The sequence below is a fragment of the Dipodomys ordii genome, unplaced genomic scaffold, assembly GCF_000151885.1.
Source record: "Dipodomys ordii isolate 6190 unplaced genomic scaffold, Dord_2.0 Scaffold55, whole genome shotgun sequence".
In the NCBI taxonomy this organism is placed as follows: Eukaryota; Metazoa; Chordata; class Mammalia; order Rodentia; family Heteromyidae; genus Dipodomys; species Dipodomys ordii.
In genome coordinates, this window is record NW_012267271.1 from 6817586 (window position 1) to 6838535 (window position 20950).

At 52.6% G+C, this 20950-nt stretch overlaps 1 protein-coding gene across 6 annotated transcripts in view; it reads left to right on the forward strand.

The window, feature by feature from the left end:
- Nucleotides 1–5204: 5204 nt before the first annotated feature.
- The window catches only part of Prrc2b (proline-rich coiled-coil 2B), a 52331-nt gene continuing 36585 nt past the window's right edge, over nt 5205–20950 (forward strand). For all 6 annotated transcript variants that reach the window (XM_013021372.1, XM_013021375.1, XM_013021374.1 and 3 more), the window contains exons 1-8: nt 5205–5370; nt 5936–6113; nt 8780–8882; nt 10586–10658; nt 15462–15605; nt 17114–17355; nt 17756–17877; nt 18179–18318. In XM_013021372.1, coding sequence (XP_012876826.1) covers nt 5256–5370; nt 5936–6113; nt 8780–8882; nt 10586–10658; nt 15462–15605; nt 17114–17355; nt 17756–17877; nt 18179–18318 — 1117 coding nt within the window. In that variant the 5' untranslated portion in view covers nt 5205–5255. The remainder of the gene's footprint in view (nt 5371–5935; nt 6114–8779; nt 8883–10585; nt 10659–15461; nt 15606–17113; nt 17356–17755; nt 17878–18178; nt 18319–20950) is intronic.

The following is a 20950-nucleotide window of genomic DNA, read 5'->3' on the forward strand; positions in this document are numbered from 1 at the left end:
GTAATGTGGGTTAGTGGTGGAGTGCTTGCCTAGCCTGCAAAAGCCCTAGGTTTGATTCCTCAGTACCACATACACAGAAAAATACAGAAGTGATACTGTGGCTCCAGAGGTAGAGTGCTAGCCTTGAGCACAGTGCCTAGGCCCTGAGTTTAAACCTCAGGACTGGGGAGGCAAAAAAAAGCAGGATGACTGTCTAGATTTAAATCAGAATGGCTGGGAAGTAACATACATTTGTTTGTTTATTTATTTATTTTTAAGGCAGAGTCTTGACATGTAACTAGGGCTGGCCTGGAACATTCTATGTAGCCCAAGGTTCCTGCCTCACAGCCTTGCCTACCTTAGCCTTCTGAATGCTGGGATTATAAGTATGTGCTGTGCCTACCACACCCTGCCTTTGTTGAGTTTTAATTAAATAAAGAACTTATTATCTGGATTTAAGTTAATAGCTGCAAAGATCTTAGCCTGCATACCATTTAGCTTGGCTGGAGGTGGCAGGGCAGGGCACCACGGTTGTTACTCAGAGACAGAGACGTTTGGTGGCCTGGGGCAGACGTTTGGTGGCCTGGGGCAGGCAGGATGGGGACACCCATGGAGCTGCTGTTTAGCACCAGAGTGAGAGCTAGTGGCCACGGTGGGCTGGGCCTCTCTAGGCTGGACATAGGTGGGGTTGTGTGAAGCTTCTCTGCTGGCTGGGTCCAGCCCTGTACTGGGCCTGTGGTGGTGTTAGAGATGAGTGTATTCGTGTCCTGTTGCTTCTGTGAAAGAAAAATGGCCTTACCCTTTTTAGCTCACACCAACAGATTTATTGTCCTACAGTCCTAGGTCAGAAAGCTGAAGGGAGTCTTTTGGGGCTTGAACCAAGGTGTCCTGAGGGCTGCCTTCTGCTGCTTGTGGTCTTTTGTCCCTTCTGCCTCCAGAGGGCCTCTGTGACTCTGCCTCCATCTGCCCCTCTGACCTGACCCTCTGCTTCCTCTTCTAAGAACCCTGTGATCCTGCTGGGCTCCCTCAAGTAATCCAAGATAATCTCCCCATCCCCAGATCCTTAAGCTACACAGCTACAGAATCTACAAAATCCCTTTTGCCATTTAAAGGTAACAGATCGTGGGAAGGAGGACATTTGTGTTTGTTCCAGGACATTTAACTCTTCTCAGACCCACCCAGCTCCCAAGAAGGTGGGAGAAGAGTTAAATCTGAGTCCCAAACTGTGTGGTCTCTGGAGCTGAGTGACCAGTATCTGGGCGAAACCCTGGTTATGGTGCTTTCCCTCAGACCCAGGGCCAGCACGCCTGTCCTGCTTGTGGCGGGTGGGCCATGCGCGGGCTTGCAGAACACATGCTTAGGAAGCAAAACATCCCATTCTTGGCTTGAAGACTGCACAAGAAGGTCGTGCTGGGCCCCTGGCTCTAGACTGGCATCTCTGTGAGGCGGTGCAGGTTCACACCTGCTACAGCGCATGCTGCGGTGGTGTCTCTGCCCGGGCCTCCACAGAAGCGTCCTCTACCTCCCTACTGGTTTGACCTGACCCTAGAGGATCAGACCTAGATTTTACTCAATGTTTTGGATGGATTTTTTTTAATTTTTAAAAATTCATTGTTGTTTTAGAGATGGCATATGATGGGGTTACTGTTACATCTGTCAAGTAATAAGAACATTTCCTTTTGCAGTGTCAGCTATTCCCTCATTCTCTTCCATTCCCCCCCCCCCGCCCCGCCCTTTACCCACAAGTTTCATAGGTCACTTTAATCAATGCCCAGTGCAGCCAGTGTGCTCCACTGCTGTACTTTTTCCCTCTGATTCTGTGCCCTCCCCCCACCCTCCCACAGATGTGCACATGAATATTCTATATAAGATGAAGCCAGGTGCCAGTGGCTCACACCTATAATCCTAGCTACTCAGGAGGCTGAGATCTGAGGATCATGGTTCAAAGCCAGCTTGGGCAGGAAAGTCTATGAGACTCTTACCTCCAACGAACCACTCAGTAAAACCGCAAGTAGTGCTGTAGCTGAAGTGGTAGAGTGCTAGCCTTGTGCTGAAGAGCTGAGGTATAGACAGGGCCCAGGCCCAGAGTTCAAGCCCCACGACCAACAAACAAAACAAAAAGGTAAAGAATACAGTATCATCAGAAAGGGAGGGGGGAAAAAAAGACAAAAGTCCTTTTTGATTTTTTTTCCCCCAAAAAATTTTATTTGTTTTTTTCCCAGTCCTGGAGCTTGAACTCTGGGTCTGGGCATGGTCACTGAGCTGCTTTTGCCCAGGGCTAGCACTCTACCACTTGAGCCATAGCGCCACTTCCGGCTTTTTCTTTTTCTTTTCTTTTTTTTTTTTTTTTTGGCTTTTTCTATGTATGTGGTACAGAGGAATGGAACCCAGGACTTCATGCATGCTAGGCAAGCACTCTACCACTGAGCCACATTCCCAGCCCTGGTGTTTTTATCTATCTATCTATCTATCTGTATCGAGCTAGATCGATCGATCAATTGATCGTCCGTCCATCTTGCAGCTTGAACTCGGCCTGGGTGCTGTCCTTCAGCTCAAGGTGAGCGCTCTTAACACTTGAGCCACTGCGCCACTTCGGGTTTATTGGAGTTAAGAATCTCATGGACTTTCCTGCCTGAGCTGGCTTTGAACAAGATCCTCAGATCTCAGCCTCCTGAGTAGCTAGGATTACAGGTGTGAGCCACTGGTGCCTGGGGGATTTTTATTTTTGACATAGCTTGCTTTTTAAATTTTGCTTTGATGTGTCACTAGCTTTATGTTTGGGTTGGCATCAAACCTCAATTTTCCTATCTCTGCCTCTTGAGTAGCTAGATTCAGCTGGGATTATAAGTGTGTGCCACTATGCCTGGTGACTCCTGAACTCAACGTATGTATGTGTGTGTTCTTGCTTGCAAGTGCATGCATGCATGGGTGCATGTGTGGGCTGGTCCTGGGGCATGAACTCAGGGCCTGAGCACTGACCCTCAGCTTCTTTGCTTCTTAGTGCTCTACTACTAGAGCCACAGCTCTACTTCTGGCTTTCTGGTAGTTAATTGGAGATAAGAGTCTCAGGTTTTCCTGCTGGGCTGGCTTTGAGCTGTGATCCTCAGATCTCAGCCTCATGAATAGCTGGGATTACCGATCTGATCTGTAATCCATCAACACCTGGCTGGCTATACAGTCTCTTCCGGTTGTGATCTCTGTTCCTTTGGATGCATGCTCTGGAGAGGGCTTGTGTTTCGGGTGTGTTGAGAACTTGCACACTGTTCCACATTGCCTGTATGGTTCAGATTCTACCAACGGCGCGTGGGAGCTCCCCTCTGCACCTCTTCTAGCATTTATTCCTTGTTCTCTTTTTGGTAATAGCCACCCTAACTGGGGTGAGAGGGCGTCTCATTGTGGTTTTAATCTGTGTTTCTCTGCCTGTCTCCTTGAATGAATTGGAGAGCCTGTAGAGTGCTGGTCATTCTGAGCAGCTTGGCTCTGTTCCCATCTCATGGGCATTTGTGGGTGTGGCTCTTGCCCATCCACTTTTCTTCAGGGTCCCTGTGTGTGAGCAGCTCGCCATCTCTGATCTCTATGGTCCTTGGCCTTTCTCCCCTCTTAACTACAGCTGAGCTCTTGCTGTTGGGTGAAGGGAGGGGCTGAGGGCGTTTGTAATGCTGCCTGTGCCAGCAGATTTGATTCTTGGGTGCGCCTGTGGAGGTGTGTGATGACAGTCTCCAGCTCATGGTTTTTTTTGGCCCCAGTTTGTAATTGATCTTTGTTCCCTCTGCTTTTGTTACCATAATGAGACTTTTATCTTAGAGCTCGTCTTCTGGCAGGTCCTTCCGGCCTCCCTACTTCTTGGTGGATCAGACCCCTCTCTGGACCTCTCTTAGTCAGAGAGCGTTTCTGGTCACCACCATTCCTTGTCTGGTCAATCTTGATGTTTCTGTTTCAGGGCTGGGGTGTGACATAAGTGGAGGCCCTGAGTTTGGTCCTGAGTGCTGTACAAAAAACCCCACAAAGCCTAGACACCTGCCTGTCCCCGCACTCCACCCCCTTAATTTCAGAGGTGGAAAGCCACAGTTCCTTCACACTAGCCAAGGTGGGAAAAAAGCGTGAAGTTCTCATCGGAGTGTATGAGCAAGGCACTACCATAGGACTGGGTGCTGGAAGCTGGTGGGAAGGAGGCATCCTTGTCTGCCATCTTGGTTTTTTGTGGGGGCTGTTGTCATGGCACCACTGAGAGCCCAGCTCTTCTTCCTTCCATTGCCCAAATCATCTGGGTGCTGGTTCTTTTTTTTTTTGGTCGGTCATGGGGCCTGAACTTGGCCTGGTCGCTGTCCCTCAGCTCTTCCGCTCAAGGCTAGCGCTCTACCACTTGAGCCGCAGTGCCACTTCCAGTTTTCTGGTGGTTTATTGGAGATAAGAGTCGCACAGACCTTCCTGCCCAGGCTGACTTTGAACCACGATCCTCAAATCTCAGCCTCCTGAGTAGCTAGGATTACAGGTGTGAGCCACCAGCGCCCACCAAAGGGTGCTGTTTCTTCATGTCCAAGTTGCGGTCAACCTGGCTGTTCCTGAGTGATGGGCTTTGGTGGCTTTCCTTAGATTTGGTTTTGCTCCATGGCGGCCTGGCTCTGGTGGACCAGGCACCCTCCCCTTTCCCCTCTTCCCCCATTCCGCCCTTCCCCCCTTCCTCCTGGTTTTTTTTTGGGGGGGGGTCATGGGGCTTGAACTCTAGGCCTGGGTGCTGTCCCTCAGCTCTTCAGCTCAAAGTGAGCACTCTACTACTTGAGCCACAGCACCACTTAGGTTTTTCTGGTGGGTTATTGGAGATAAGAGTGTCACAGACTTTTCTGCACAGGTTGGCTTTGAACAGCCATCCTCAGACCTCAGCTTCCTGAGTAACTAGGATGACAGGCGTGAGCCATGGGCACCCAGCCTTCCTCCCCTTCTTTAGTTGTGATGCTAAGCAGATGTGCTATGAGGAAGGACTGTTTATTTTCCCATCCCACAGTGTTGGCCTTGAGCTGGATAGGGACTGAGGGTTAACATTCACATCAGGGCAGCCTGGTCTAGGCTGGCACAGGATGGCCTAGGAACAGATGCCTGGGTAGGGGTGGGGGAGAAGCACAGCTTCCAAGAGGCAGGTCACGGCTGTCTTTACCATCCTGAGCAGCTCAGTTGTCTGGATTTGGGCTTCTGGTGACTGATGTTCGCTTCTTCCATTCCAAAGGCAGATCGGGAGCGGTGCCGAGAAAAATTTTCTTACTAGATGACATTTCATCGCAATGTCCGATCGTTTGGGGCAAATAACCAAGGGCAAGGATGGGAAAAGCAAGTACTCGACTCTCAGCCTGTTTGACAAGTACAGAGGAAGATCAGTAGACGCGGTCCGGTCCTCAGGTGAGGCTCCGTCAGATGTGCTCTCCCCTTGCGGGTGAGACCCCAGAGACCTGGCTGGGGTGCGGGGACACAGATGGCTCTGGGGAAGCAGTCACTCTCTACCCCAACTTGAGCCTGGGATGGCCTGAGTGTAGCAAGATTGTCTCCATCCCTTAATAAAGTCCAGGCCTTTTGGGCCCAATGGGTGGAATGAACCTGATTTGCATTAGTGTTCCAGGACCTGGGGGGAAAGTTCTCATAGGTCTTGTCAGCCCCTCAGGCTTCATTTGGGTCTAGACAGAGGGTTTGGGTTCAGTCCCCTGGGGTGAGGCTAGGGCTGGCTCACGGAGCCGGGTGGTCACTGCTGGCCTGCCTGCTTACTGCCATTCCCACAGTACAATGGTGGCCCTTGGAACCTTCAGGGCCCCTTTGTCTTCGAGTCTCTCGGGTGAAGAGCTTGCAAGGAGCTGACCAGACTGCCAGACGTTGGCTTTGTTTGCTTGGCTTTTGTCTTTCCCACTCAGTCTGAGTGGCAGAATGTCCTCCTGCAAACTTTGCCATGTGGTATCTTCTCTGTCCCCCGAAGTTATTCCTAGACATGGCTTACAGAGCCTCGGGAAAGTTGCCACAGCCCGGCGCATGCCACCACCTGCAAACCTGCCAAGCCTGAAGTCTGAAAACAAAGGAAACGACCCCAACATCGTAATAGTACCCAAGGACGGAACGGGATGGGCCAACAAGCAGGACCAGCAAGACCCAAAGAGGTGAGCAGTGGTGTGGGCAGAAGGCTAGCAGGCAGGGCCCGGGACGGCAGAGGGGCTTCCAGCATCCTTTGCTTGCACAAGAGGTGGTGGGGGCCTAGAGGTAGGAGAGGCCACTTGTGTTGCTCCATGCCTGTTGGGGTGACAAGACAGTGTTTCTGTGGCAGCCTGGCTCACAGTGTCTCCCTGGCCTCATTAGGAAAGGCCTCCTCACTCAGAGGAGTGTGTGCAGATGACAGGCAGAGAAAAGGGGCCACTACTGAGGTGGAGAGTGCAGCCCCTAGCTAGATGGGCTGTGCTGCCCGCGCTCGGAACACTCGGGGGTATTCCGGGGACAGCGGCAGGGCTTTCTCATCCAGGTCTCCGTGGCAGCCTCCCAGGGACCCCCAGGCTGCCAGCGCAGCCTGAGGGCCTGGTGGTGTCCCCCCCAGACACAGCAGCTGTTCCACAGGATCCCCCACTGGGGCAAGACCTGGAGCCCTCCTGTGTCCACCCTGTCTCCACCTGCTGGGTTGGGCATGGCCCAGGGAAGAGGATTGGTTGTGGAAAGGGCACAGGAGGCAGAAGCGCTGCTAGTGGTCATCCTTGGGGATGAGAACAGCAGTGATCTGGTCCCTTTACCCTCCTGCCCCGGCATCTCCTGGTCTCCGGCTGATCTGGAGAACCAAGTTGTGGAAGGGACCCACAAGGCAGCCCGTCCCCAGGGTCCCTGCTGTTCTGGCCTATGTAGGGAAGCTCAGAGAGATGATGTCCTGTGGTGTTTCAGATGGGGTGTAGAGGGAGCACATAGTTCAGCCAGAGGCGACCCAACAGAAATGGGGAACAGGGCCCTAAAAGTTACTGTGTGCGCATGCCCTCTCATGGTGTACTTAGGATCATGTTGATGTGGAAATCGTATTGGGGATCGGCTCTCTGCAGGCCCAGTGGAATCTGGAGACGCATTCCCTCCCAAGGCTTAGGGCTCACCAGGGAGCAGGCTCCACCCAGCACTGTCAGTGGCAGCTCTGAACTGCCCTGGTACAGCATTCTAGCACGTGGCGGGAGGTCCTGCTGACAAGTGGGGGTGAGGAGGGAGTGTGTTTGGGGAACACAAAGGTGCCACTCCTTGAAAGCTTCTGCTTAGGCAGAAGGTGGTCTGAGCCGGGACCAGGAGCCTTCATGGAGTTACGTTCATGTTAGGTGACTTGCTGTGTATCTGTGCAGTTTGGTTTTAGTCCACAAGACAGGCCTCTGGCATTGAATGTCAAGTAGATGGCTACCCTCCTCAAGTTCATCAAATTAAAAACTTAATAAAAAGTGGCTAGATGGGGGCTTGATGGAACATGTCTCCAATTCTAGCCGTGTGGGAGGTGGAAGGTGGGAGGTAGAAGGATTGTGATCTGAGGCCAATACAATACTCTATCTGAAAAATGAAGTAGTCAGGCACTTATGGCCCATGCTGCTGAGAAGGCTAAGAGCCTTGGTTCAAAGGCAGCTTGGGCAGAAAAGTCCACAGGACACATCTCTGGAGGCATGGCTCAACTGGTAGAACGCTAGCTGTGCGCAAGCAGTCCAGCCGAACGAGAGCACAAGGCCCTGAGTTCAAGCCCTGGTATATGGCGTGTGTACATGCACATACATACACACCTCTCTAAAAAGCAAACAGTGTAGGAGCATGTCTCAAGTGATTGAGTGCCAGCCTGGCAAGCAAAGGCCCTGAGTTCAGGCCATGGAGCTCCAAAAAAAGCAGAAGAATGTGTCTATGAGAGCAGAAGGTGCCGCTGGGAATGGCCTGTGGTCTCTTGGGACAGCTGGTGGGGCGGTGTTGGCTGACAGCCTTTCTCAGAAGGCACTTTGGCACTGCCTTTTAAACTGCAATACATCTTTTGAGGCTGGGTGTGATTTAGGTGTACACCTGTAATCCCAGTCAGTCCTGGAAGCCGAGATAGGATTTCGAGTTACAAATCAGCCTGGGCCGTAGAGCAAGGCTGTGTTTCATAAAGACATCTTTTGGCCTAACAGATCTACTCCTAGCATCACAGGCTACTAAGTCACTTCCGGACAGTGACAGGATTCATTCCCGTGTGCTCACACAGAGTGCTCACTGTGCTATTACCTGCAGTGCAGGGAAGTATGTTGAAAATGTGCCCATCCCATCATACTGTGTCATTGTTGAAGGAAAAGCGGGCCTGTGTATATTGGAAATGTTCAGTGTTCTTTTTACATGAAGGGAAACAGGTTATGGAAATTGCATGCATGCTCTGGTCTACTTGAATCAGAATCTCTGTCCATTACATATGTACAAGCCACCTGAGCAGGAATCTGGAGGTGTTGTCTGAAGGAAGTGATCATGGTGGATTGTGTCAATATAGGTTTACAACACATTAGTTTTTAACCGTGAAAATGTGTATCATTTCATGGGGCTTGAACTCTGGGCCTGATGCTGTCCCTCAGCTCTTCAGAGCAAGGCAAGTACTCTACCACTTGGACCACAGTAGTAGTTTATTGGAGGTAAGAGTCTCATGGACTTGCCTGCCGGGCTGGCTTTGAACCGTGACCCTCAGATCTCAGCCTCCTCAGTAGCTAAGATTACAGGCATGAGCAAAGGGCGCCTGGCTTTTTATTTTCGTTGGTCGTGGGATTTGAACTCAGGATCTGGGTGTCTGACCCTGCTCTGCCGCCTTCTCTAGTTCCAGTGCGACGGCCTCTCAGCCGCCGGAGTCGCTGCTGCAGCCGGGTTTGCAGAAGTCTGTCTCCAATTTACAGAAGCCGACCCAGGCCATCAGTCAGGAGGTAGGTGTGGGGACCCTGTCCTGGCTTCTGCCCACCTGGGGCCTGCTGCTAGGGGTTGCTGGGGGTGGGGGGGAGGCTGTTGCTCAGATGTGTGGGCTGTATTGTTAGCTGGGGCAATCCAGTGAGGGACTGGAAACTAGCCCAGGAAATTGTGGTGGTCACCAGGAGAAGGGTAACACGGTTTTGGGAAAAGACGCCAGGCACAGAGTGCAGTAGAGGCTCCCGCTTTGCTTCCTGCTTGTTTGGTTCAGGTGGGGTCGCCTAGGCCGACTGCAGGCAGCTCAGGCTCTTAATGTGTGCTCCATAGAATGGAAGAAGTGTTAGGCTACAGAAAAGTTCTGTGTGAAAAACAAGTGAGCCCCCTGGCTGCTGCACTTCCCAGAGCCTTTGACACGCTGCCCAGGACCTCGAGTCTCCGGGGAGGGGGCTGGAGCCTTCCCTTGTGGATGTGTTTGAGGAAACTTTCCTATCTGAATGTCCATCTCTGCACAGTCCTCTAGGTGCTCTGAACGGAAAGCAAGGGCTCCCAATGTGCTCGCAGAGCCCAGCCATGGGTCTGCAGAGACGAGCAGATGTGCATGGCTGGTGCATGGAAACATAGAGAAGTTGGACGTTGTAGAATATGGGAGGAAGTGCTGCTGTGGGTCACCCTGAGCCTGCAGGACCTTGTGGGGTGGGATTGCGGTGTAGGCAGGAAGGTCGGACGCACCCAGTGCTTCTTGCTGCTGGGTCCAAAGGGCCCTCAGTCCCCAAGGGACTGTCCCGGCCCACCACACTGCTCCCAACAGGCAGTGTCCCTGTGTGCTGTGTGGGCAGCGCAGCTGGATGCCCGCCCTGCTGGGCTCTGCATGAGGGCCAGGGGTGCAGGTGGACCTGGGAGTGGGGGCGCAAGCATGGAGGGCTGGCTGGCTTGAGGGAGGGGACATTCAGTCCACTGCGTGCTGAGGTGCCATGCTAGGACGCCAGCGGCTGGTGGCAGGAAGGCAGGGGGCTCTGGTTTGGGCCAGGGAGGCCTGGGGACAGATCCTGGTCCCCAAGTTGCTCCTTTCCTGGGTGTGGGGAGGTTTGGTGAGGCTGGGTGTGCAGATGCTTGCCTGACCCTCGCCAGCCCTCAGCCAAGGCCAAGGTAGAAGGCAGCTGTGAGTGGGGAGAAGGACTGACTGTGTGGAAGGACAGTAATGGCTGAAGGTGCCACCACTGCCCCGGGACGATCAGGCTCGTGGATTTCCTCTTTGGTTATTGGTAGCCAAAGTACTTGATGAAACCCGTGCTGGAGTGGGGGCTTGGCCTTTGTGTCTGGAACAAAACAAAATGGCTGTTTGTGGGCTCGGTCGCCCTGATAGCATCACAGAGCCTTGCAGTACCTGCCCTGCTCTTTCCTGAGTGCCTGGCAGCCCCTGGTGCGGGGTGCTGCCTGGGGGGTCGGGGTGGGGGGTGGGTAGCAGGCTCCAGCACTTAGCTGCTGCCCAGACGCAGCTGCGGCTCCACCTGCACAGGGCTGTTGTCTGAGGTGTGGCCACCGGTAGCACTGCAAGTGCGTCTCCCCCGCCCCACTGCCCCAGCTGGGGATGGAACCAGGGGCTCCGCACAGACTGGGAGACAGGTGCTCTATCCCAGAGCCGCACCCCTGCCTCTCAGAACCCAGTTCCCAGGAGCACAGGGGGACAGCGGACTGACCGGATTTCCTCATTGTCCTCTTTCAGAATACAAATTCAGTGCCAGGTGGACCAAAGTCATGGGCACAGCTGAATGGAAAGCCAGTAGGACACGAAGGTGGTGAGTGTGGGCTTGTGGTCTGGGAGGAGCGGAGGCAGGCAGGACAGGGCGGGGCGGGACAGGTCCTCTTCCTACAGTTCCTGTTGGGGAACTAGAAACTCTGGTGTCCCTTGAGTATTCTTTCTGGTGTGTCTGCGGTGGCAGGGACACTGATTCTGCGAGGCTGTTGGCTCTTTGGTTTAAAAGGTTTGTTTGGGTTCAGGGGCAGCTCTGAGGGGCCAAGGAGCGGGAGGATGGGGGGGTGGAGGGGGAGGCGGCTGGCAAGGAGGATGATGGCATGGCGTCATTTCAGAGTAATAAACTGGCAAAAGTCCTTAGTTGTTCCTTTAGTGAAGCATCAGGCTTTGTACCCTTTGCTCCCTGTGCTGGTGCCATCCTCTGCTTTTGTTTTTCCTGCCAGCCAGCCCTTGACTTCCGTATGAAATTGGCCTCTTGATGAGGCTATGTCTCTGGGTGGGAATGGCTCTGGTAGAAGGCTCCAGTCTTGGGGAAATGCTGGGTCAGTGCTTGCTGTCAGGGCTCCAGGGCCTCCTAGGGAGCCGCAGGTGCGGTGCCTGGCAGCGGCACGGTGACAGGCCGCAGGCACTCTGTGGAAGGCTCATGGTGTCGCCCCTGGCAGGGCAGTTAGCCCTGGCCCCTGCTTGTGAGAATAGCGCATGCTGTTCCCAGTCTTCAGGAGGATGGACAGCAGGCAGGAGGCTTGGAGACTCGTGCTTCATAAAGAACAGTCACTGAACTGTGGGCTGTGGGTCTAATCAGAATAGTAAGTTTCATTAGAAAGGAGTCACGAAGTGGTATGGAGGTCCCCATCTGTAGTGCTGGCCACTTGGAGGGCCAGTGCCTTTGCGCCTGGGCCACAGAGACCTCCCTCATCTCAAAAAACAGAAAAAAAGAATTACAAGGATTCAAAACCAGGCCATTATCTGTTGGAACACCCTTGTGGGGTTTGGCGCTGTCCCCCACCCTGCATTCCACTGGAAGAAAGCCTCCCCTAAGTTAATACTTGGCTTAGTGCCCCCCCTTCCCCCCCCTCCCCCGGGTGTGACGTGACCTCTGTTGGTGGAGGGTTAGAAACACTCTCTTGGACCATGAGGTCCATCTGGTATTGGAAGGAAATCTAATTTGGAAATTACAAAAAGCCAAAGTCTGCTACTGCTGCGGCAAGGTCTCCAGAACAGGCCTAGTGAGTTGGTGTCAGGGTGTGTGTACTTCACCACTGATGGTGTAAAAGACAGTTCCACAAAAGGCTTAAAGAAGCCTCTGCACGCAGGCAGGAGAGCCATGCGCTTTTTGAGGGCATTGGGAGCCTGCAGACATACAGGGTGGGAGGAATGCGTCACATTGTACCAACGATTGCTTTCACTGAGCCTGGACCATGTGATGGAATCACCTATCACAAATCAGACTTCATTTAGAAAAGTCACTCAACACAGCAATAAACCCCCCACTGCAACATGGGGGCCCAGTAGGGTCCCGGAGCCCCCAAAACAGGCTTGCCAGTCTAGGCCCAGCCTAGGGGATCAGGTGCCTTTCCTGTAGTGGTAGAAAGAAGGCAGTCTTTTTTTTTTTTTGTCAGTCGTGGGGCTTGAACTCTGGGCCTGGGTGCTGTCCCTCAGCTCTTCAGTTCAAGGCTAGCACTCTACCACTTGAGCTACAGCACCACTTCCGTTTTTCTGATGGCTTATTGGAAATAAGAGTTTCACTGAGTTTCCTGCCTGGGCTGGCTTTGAACTATGATCCTCAGATCTCAGCTTCCTGAGTAGCTAGGATTACAGGTGTGAGCCACTGGTGCCCAGCAAGAAAACGATCTTTTGTTCTGTTCTACCTAAATCAGGTGGCCTGGGATGATGAGCTGCAGAGCCTTGGCTCAGGTTGTGGTCCAGCCCCATCCTCCGCAGCTCCCTCTGTGCCTGGCCTGGCTGCTGACTATCTTGCCTGCTGCTCAGGGCAGAGCGGCAGAGTGCAGGGCTGGAGGAGAGTGCAGAGCTTTGGATCAGGCTATGCTGAGGCCCTGGGAGTTGTACAGTGTTTGGTTTGTTTGAACTCAGTGCTCTCTGTTGCTAGACAGGTGCTCTACCACTTGAGCCACACCCACAGCTGGTAGTATTTGGGTATGAGGTTGTGAGTTATCTTTGTCTCTGGAGGGTAAGGTTGATTCATGCTTATAATGATAACTTAACAATTGTTGAAGCAAAAGGGGACAGATGAGTGTATTGAACACAGTTTTTGTTTTATTTTGTTTATTTTGCTAGTTTTGGGGCTTGAACTCAGAGCATGAGCACTGTCCCTGAGCTTCTTTTGCTCAAGGCTAGCACACTCCACCACGTGAGCTCCAGGACTACTTCTGGCTTTTTTTGTTTTTGTGGTACTGAGGAATCAAACCCAGGGCTTCATGCATGCTGGACAAGTACTCTACCACTGAGCCACATTCCTAGCCTGAACACTGGTGTTTTGTTTTGTTTTTTGGTGGGGGTTGGGTAGGAAGCTAGTCCTGGAACTTGAACGCAAGGCCTGGATGCTGTCCCTGAGCTTTTTTTTTTTTGGTCAGTCATGGGGTCTAAACTCAGGACCTATGCACTGTCCTGAGCTTTTTTTGTTCAAGGCAGGACTCTACCACTTGAGCCACAGTGCCACTTCTGGTTTTCTGGTGGTTAATTGGAGATCAGAGTCTTACGGACATTCCTGCCTGGGCTGGCTTTGAACCGAGATCCTCAGATCTCAGCCTCCTGAGTAGCTAGGATTACAGGTGTGAGTCACCAGTGTTCACTTTTTTTTTTTTTGGTGTGTGTATGTGTGAAAATACTGTACAGAGGGGTTACAGTTACATGGGCAGGTAATGAGTACATTTCTTATGTTTGTTTTTTAACTGCAAGTAACCTATTGTGCTTTTACTAACACCTCTTTATATTTCTTCTTTTTGTTGTTGTTGGCAAAGGGGCTTGAACTCTGAACGTGCTGTCCCTGAGCTTGTTTCACTCTACCACTTTGAGCCATAGCTCTACTTGTGGTTTTCTGGCAGTTAATTGGACATAAGAGTCTCACGAGGACTTTTCAGGCTTTGAACTGTGATTCTCAGATCTCAGCCTCCTGAGTAGCTAGGATTACAGGCGTGAGTCATAGCACCTTGCTTCGGGTATGTGTGTACGCAAACGGTCAGCTTTGGGTCTTGAACTCAGGACTTTTTTTCTCTTGTTTAGGTTTTTCTGCTCATGGCTGGTGTTCTGTCACTAGAACCACACCTTCAGTCCTCGTGTTATTTATTTATTTATTTTTTAGGTCCGGTCGTGGGACTTGAACTCTGGGCCTGGGCGCTGCTCTTCAGCTCAAGGCTAGCTCTCTACCACTTGAGCCACAGTGCCATTTCTGGCTTTTTTCTTTTTGCTTATGTGGTGCTGAGGAATCGAACTCAGGGCCTCAGTCATGCAAAGGCAAGCGCTCTACCACTGAGCCACCTTCCCAGCCCCCCTCGTGTTATTTTTGCCAATGACTTGTAACATCATGAGTCAACTCTGCCAATTCAAGGTCCTCTCTGCAGAGCAGAGCATGGGGTTCCTTTTAGCACTGGTCTGTGAGCTGTGTCTAGTTGTCACCCGGTTGCTGGTCTCACCTGGACCCTCACAGCCCTGCAGTCTAGCAGGGCAGTCTGGCCAGTCTGCCTCAGTCCACCTTGCCTGTGCCAAGGTGCTGAAGACCTAGGGGAGATGTGGCCCTGTGAAGGAGCAGGGCCTCCCCGTGGGAGTGTGCTGTGATGTCATGTTGTCCTAGGTTCCTAGGGCCTGGCATGGCTACATAGCTCAGACAAAGGTTAGTTTAAGCTGGGTGCTGGTGGCTCACGCCTATAATCTTAGCTACTCAGGAGGCTGAGATCTGAGGATTGCAGTTCAAAGCCAACCCGGGCAGGAAAGTACATGAGATTCTTATCTCCAATTAACCACCAGAAAACCAGAAGTTGCGCTGTGCCTCAAGCAGTAGAGTGCTTGCCTTGAGCGCCAGGCCCAGATGACTGGGTGTGGGGGCGGGGAAGGAGGGGGGAGAAAGTTAGTTTGAGCCTTAGGTCTGTTTATCTGGAAGCCATGGCTGAGCCTCATGCTAAGAGCTGGGCAAGACAGGGTGAGATTAGGACACGCATACTGCTCTTTGTAACACCAAGGATGAGTGACAGTGAGCAGAGAAGCGGTCCAGGGTTTCAGGAGAGCTGTGTGTGGCTTGTGACTGGGCTGGGGGTTGCAGGTGGGTGAGGAGGTGCATGGGGAGATAGGCAGCAGTCTTTGAAGGAGGTGTGGCATGGGACAAGGCATCACCTGCTCCAAATGGGAGCAACTGCCTTTCTTGGCTGGTTTGTGTGTGTGTGTACATTGGTGTATGCACATTGAATGTGCGTGTATGTAAGTGCTGAACTATTTGAGCCACACCTCCAGTCTCTAGGCTGATGCAGACTGTTTGTCTGCCGCGCGGGGCACTCCTCCCCTGTCATACGGGGCCAGCCTGATTTTGGGGTGTGGGGAGGGATGTGCTGGGGGGCTGTGACCTGCCTACACCCTTGGACTGTCTGTCTGCTGGTCTGCTGGGAGAGCTGGTCCTTTCAAGGCGGATTCCTGCCCCCAAGAGACTGCCTGCTACCTCAGACACTGCCTGCTGCCCACGGGAGCCACTCAGGCTGCGCGTGGAGCTGGGTCAGCAGGCAGGATGCTCGCTGGTCACCACACTTGAGGCTGACTGGCAGCCAGCGTGGGAAGCTGGGCCAGCAGGTAGGGTGACGGTCGCCTCACTTGGCTCTCTGTGTCTTCCTGGCTCTCTTGGCAGGTTTAAGGGGCTCAAGCCGACTATTATCCTTCTCTCCCGAGGAATTTCCGACGCTGAAAGCAGCTGGAGGGCAGGACAAGGCTGGCAAAGAAAAGGGCGTCTTAGATCTGTCGTATGGGCCAGGACCAAGCCTCCGCCCCCAGAGTAAGTGAATGTCTACCGTGACCCCCTCTCCTGTGGAGTCCACAGAGCCTCACCAACCCTGCATGTCAGCCGCACTGTCTCCCTGGGCTCCTCTCTGCCTTTCTTGTCCCCTGATGGGCCAGGCCTGTCTCCTTCCCATTTGTCATCCAGTTACTGTGGCTGAGATGGGCAGTCCTGCCTGGTGAGAACGCAGAGGCCTGAGTCTGTAGCTTGTTCCCCTGGCCAAAGCCCGCTGCTTCCTGCCCGCCACACGGGGAGCTTGTTAGCAAGTGCCCGGGCCACATGGAAGGCCATACCGTCTCCAGGGTGTAGCACTGACTGAGCAGTCCTCTTCTGGTGCCTGGGCAGGCCTGGCTGGCACTGCCTGCTGTATGGAGGTGGAGGAGGTGCAGTGAGCTTCGGGGGGGGGGGTCTTCTTTGACCCTGGATGCCGAATGAGCTCCTGGGTTGTGGTCCTAAAATCTGAGGGGCTCAGGTCTCAGGGCTTCTGCTGCTGCTGGTGGCTTGAGCCAGTGTCCTGCACACGCCAAGCCCGCTGCGCTTCTTTACAGAGAGCACCGGTGCAGGGGGAGGCGCTGCACTGGCAGGTGCCTCAGGAGTCGTATCTTCCTGGGATTAATTAAGATGACTTGTGTTGTAGGGCTAATAAAAACAGAACCAGGCGCAGCTCCCTGTTCTTACTTGGGAAGTCAGATGTGGCTGGCTTCCACGGGACAGGAGGGGATTTTGCCCAGAACTGCAGGCAGAGTAGGGGCAGACTGGTGCCCACCCGATACTGGCTCTTTCACATTTCTACAGGAAGTGAACGGGAAGAGTCTGGTCCCACCCTTCCTGTCCCATTTCCTCTTGAGCAGGTAGCATTGCCTTGTGCCCAGGCACTGTCCACATATTCTCTTCTCTGCTCACTTCTGAAAACACTATCGTGCACAATTTGAAAAGACACGTACATCCATGCAGTTTATACTGCTGTGTGTTGTTATTGGTATGTCCCATTGCCCTTGTGCATAAGTTGGTCTTTGTCACCAGTGTGTGTGAGAGGAAGCGGTGTGCACAGGGTTGCTTGTTGCACGCCCACCGCTTCAAGCGCCCACTGTGGGTTTTGCTGGTTGACCTGTAACTGTCCCTTCCAAGCCCCCGCATGTACCACAGTTCTGCTTTCCCTGTGTTAGGGGGTGTAGATGCCCTGGCAGGCAGGGTCAACCAGGCTGCGTCGTCGCTGGGCTCTGCCACCCGTGGGCTGTGAGTTTCTATGTTGGAGGACACCATGTCTGGCCTGCACTTTTCCTCCTCCTCCTTGTCTCCCTCTTCCTCCTCCTCTTCCTCCTCCTCCTCCCTCCTCCTCCTCCCGTCCCCCTTCCCTCAGAGCTCTCCCACGGTTCTTCCTCTTGGGGTTTTTTGTTCTTTCGATTTTCACTCCTAGCTTTTGCTGAAGGAGGGGTCCTGTGACCTTGGGAACCTCATACATTCCCTCCCCCTCCTCCTCTCTTTTATCCCCTTTCGATTTCCAGATGTGACAAGCTGGAGGGAGGGCGGTGGGCGAAACATAATTTCTGCCACTTCTCTGAACGCCTCCCCAACTGAGCTGGGCAGCAGAAGCGCGAGTGCGGGAGACGGAGCCCCCTCCTCGGCCTGTGCCAGCGATCCTAAGGACCCCTCCCTCCGCCCGGCTCAGCCTGTCCGCAAAGGGGCTTCACAGTTCATGGGGAATGTGTACCACCCTCCTACTTACCATGACATGCTTCCTGCCTTTGTAAGTCTCCAGAGCGCGTCTATCCATGCCTCGGGCCGCTTGGAGGCCCGCAGAGCCTGGCTATGTGATCCCCAAACAGCATCCCCGGTGGCCGGCCCGCCTCAGTCTCCCATACCTTGCCTTCTGCCCCTGCTACTGTGCCAGTGGGCCTCTGCCTCCTTTCTCTGGTGATGCCTGGATGTTAAAAATAGCCTTTTTCTTCTGAAAAAGGAGAGGCAGGTTTCCCCAACTAAGGCAAGGAAGAAATGGGGGTCGTGGGGTCGGATCCCTTAGGGAGCCCCAGCTTTTCCTGTTTCTTCTTCCCATTTTCTACTTTGCCAAATCGAATACAAATTTAGGTAGAACCTGGAATGTGGGCAATTGCCAGAACCCTGTTCTGTTCATTGGCGTTGTGTTTCAGATGTGCTCCCCGCAGTCATCAGAGAACCAGGGTGCGGTGGAACGAGGCTCTTTCCCCCTTCCTCAGCTCCGCCTGGAGCCCCGGGTTCCCTTCCGACAGTTCCAGATGAATGAACCGGATGGGTAAGGCTGCGGTCACAGTGTGTGCAGAGACGCCAAGTGGTGATCAGGCGGCTGGACTGGGGGTTCCCGGATAGCAGCTTGGGGTCTCAAGGTGGGGCAGTGGGAGTGTGGTGGTAGCAGGGCTGCCAGGGAGCGTAGAAGGGCAGGGCAAGGCGGAGCCTTACTCCGAGGCATTCATTGTGTATTTCTGGAAAAAGGAAGCTTTGTGCACTGATGGGGAGGGACTTCCTTTTGGAGAAGTGTCTTCCTCCACCCATGTACATGAACTGAATTCACCACCTTCCTTCTTTCCTCTCATCAGGAAAGAAAGGCTGGGGTTGACTCGCCCGGTCCGTCCACTGAGGCAGCTGGTGGAGCGCGCACCACGGCCTACCATCATCAACGCGGAAAACCTGAAGGGCCTGGATGATCTGGACACTGACGCAGACGATGGCTGGGCAGGTGGGTGGCGGGTGGAGGGTGGGACCCGGACGGAGGGTGGCGGCTCCTCAGACCAAGCTGCCGTGAAGGTGGGCAGGCCCACGGGGAGCAACCCAGGAGACAGATCTTCTTTTGGTCATTCACAAAAGAACTTCTGGGATTGTAGTGTGTGCCACTTGCTCAACTAAGAAATTAGTTCAAAGGCAAAGCCTCTTGCAGGCTAGGCAAGTGCTTTGCCACCCAGCTACATTCCCAGCATGCAGAGCATGTCTTTTTTCCTTTTTCTCTTTGAGACAGGGTCTCTCTCTCTCTCTCTCTTTTTTTTTTTTTTTTTTTTTTTGGGTCCAGTCGTGGAGCCTGAACTCTGGGCCTGGGCACTGGTTTTTTTTTTTTTTTTTGGGTCCAGTCGTGGAGCCTGAACTTTGGGCCTGAGCTCTTCAGCTCAAGGCTAGCGCTCTACCACTTGAGCCACAGTGCCACTTCTGGCGTTTTTTCTTTTTGCTTATGTGGTGCTGAGGAATCAAACCCAGGGCCTCATGCATGCAAGGCAAGTGCTCTACCACTGAGCCACCTTCCCAGCCCTGATACAGGGTCTCTTTGCAGCTCAGGCTGGTCTTGAAGTTTCTACCATCCTGCCTCAGCCTCCTAAGCGCTGTGATTGTAGGAATGTGCTGCCACACCTGACTTTTTTGAAGGCATTTGGGTTTGAACTTAGTGTCTTGGATACCTGAGCCATGCCTCCTGCCCCTTTTTTGCGTTTAGGTTTTTTGTTGTTGTTGTTGTTGTTTTGGATAGGAGATTAGTTTTTTTAGCGGGGTGGGGAGCAGGGAGGGATGGAACATGAGCTTGAACTACAATCCTCCTTCCTAGGGCTTCCTGCTGGATCACAGGCATGTGCCACTGTACCTGGTTTATTAATTGAGATAGGGCCTGCTGACTTTTGTCTGGACTGGTTTCATACTGTGAGCCTGATTTCCTGACCAGCTAGGCCCACTGGCCTTAGCCACCACATAGACCGTCCCACAAATCTTTTGGCAATGGGAATTTTAAGCAAAACATAGGGAGAGAAATGAGATCACAAGTAACTCTGACCACTGAGTTCCTCGCTGCAGCTGGTTCTTTTCTTTCCTAGTTCTTTTTCTCTATGACCATGAAAAGCTTCATTACAATGATAAACTCTGTGTGTGTGTGTGCGCAAGTGTGCGCACACGCGCTAGTGCTGGGACTTGAAATCAGGGCCTGGGTACTATTCCTAAACTTAATTTTTTTTTTTTTTTAATTTTTGCCAGTCCTGGAGCTTGAACTTGGGGCCTGGGAGCTTCTTTTGCTCAAGGCTAGCACTTTACCACTTGAGCCACAGCACTATGTCTGGCCTTTTCTGCTTATGTGGTACTGAGGAATTGAACCCAGGGCTTTATGTATGCTAGGCAAGCACTGTACCTTCCCAGCCCTTTTTTCTGCTGTGCCATTACTGGGACTTGAACCTGAGTTGTGCTGTCCTTTGACTTTATTACACAAGGCTGGTAATCTACCGCTGCAGCCACAGCTCCAGCTCAGCTTTTTATTGGTTAATTAGAAATAAGAGTCAAATGGATTTTCCTGCCGTGGGCTGGCCTTGAATCTTGATCTGTAAGTCAGCCTCTTGAGTAGATAGTATTACACATCTGAGCCCCTGGTAGGTGACAGAAGATAGAATCTTAGTGTGGTTTTGTTGTTGTTTTTGTTGTCTATGGGGCTTGAACTCAGTTCTTTGGCTCAAGGCTAGCTCTCTACCACTTTGAGCCACAGTGCCACTTGGTTTTTGAGAGGTTAATTGAGGACTTTTCTGCCTGCCCAGACTGGCTTTGAACTGTGATTCTCAGATCTCATCCTCTTGAGTAGCTAGGTGTTTTTTGTTTTTTGCTTTTGTAAGTCATGGGGTTTGAACTCTGGGCCTGGGTGCTGTCCCTCAGCTCTTTAGCTCAGGGCGAGTGCTCTACCACTTGAGCCACAGTGCCACTTCCAGCTTTCTGGTGGTTAATTGGAGATAAGAGTCTCATGGACTTTCCTGACTGAGCTGGCTTTGAACTACAATCCTCAGATCCAGCTTCCTGAGTAGCTGGGATTACAGGTGTGAGCCACCAAGGTGTCTAGCTCTTTCTATTTTAATTGAATACAAGTCTTGGCGGTCTTGCGCTTGACTAGTGTTTTCCCCTTGCAGTCCTGTCTGCTCCTGTTTCAGCAGTGGTGAGGTCTTTACCCTCCGAGAGGCACTGCCCCGATCTGAAGGTCACTGCTGTGTCTGTGCCTACTTTGGAGGTGAACGCACTCCCTGACATATTGCTATGTTACAGCTTTGGGTATAAGAGAGGAGAGGAGGCTGATTTCTCCTTTTTTTCCACACGGATGTCTGATTTTCCTGTACTTTTTGTTGACCTTCCATCCCTCCAGTTGCTTTGGCAAAGCTCAGCTAGCCCTGTGCGTCTGGGCCTGCTTGTTATCTGATCTGTTCATCCTTACCCCAGTCTGACACACAGCTTCTCAGTAAACCTTAAATCCAGACGGTGCTAAGTTTTCCAGCTGTGCTCTTTGCGGTATGACGGTTCAGAGTTCTTCGCGTCTGCATATGAATTTAGAATCCCTCAACCTGTCGTTTTTTTTTTTTGGGGGGGGG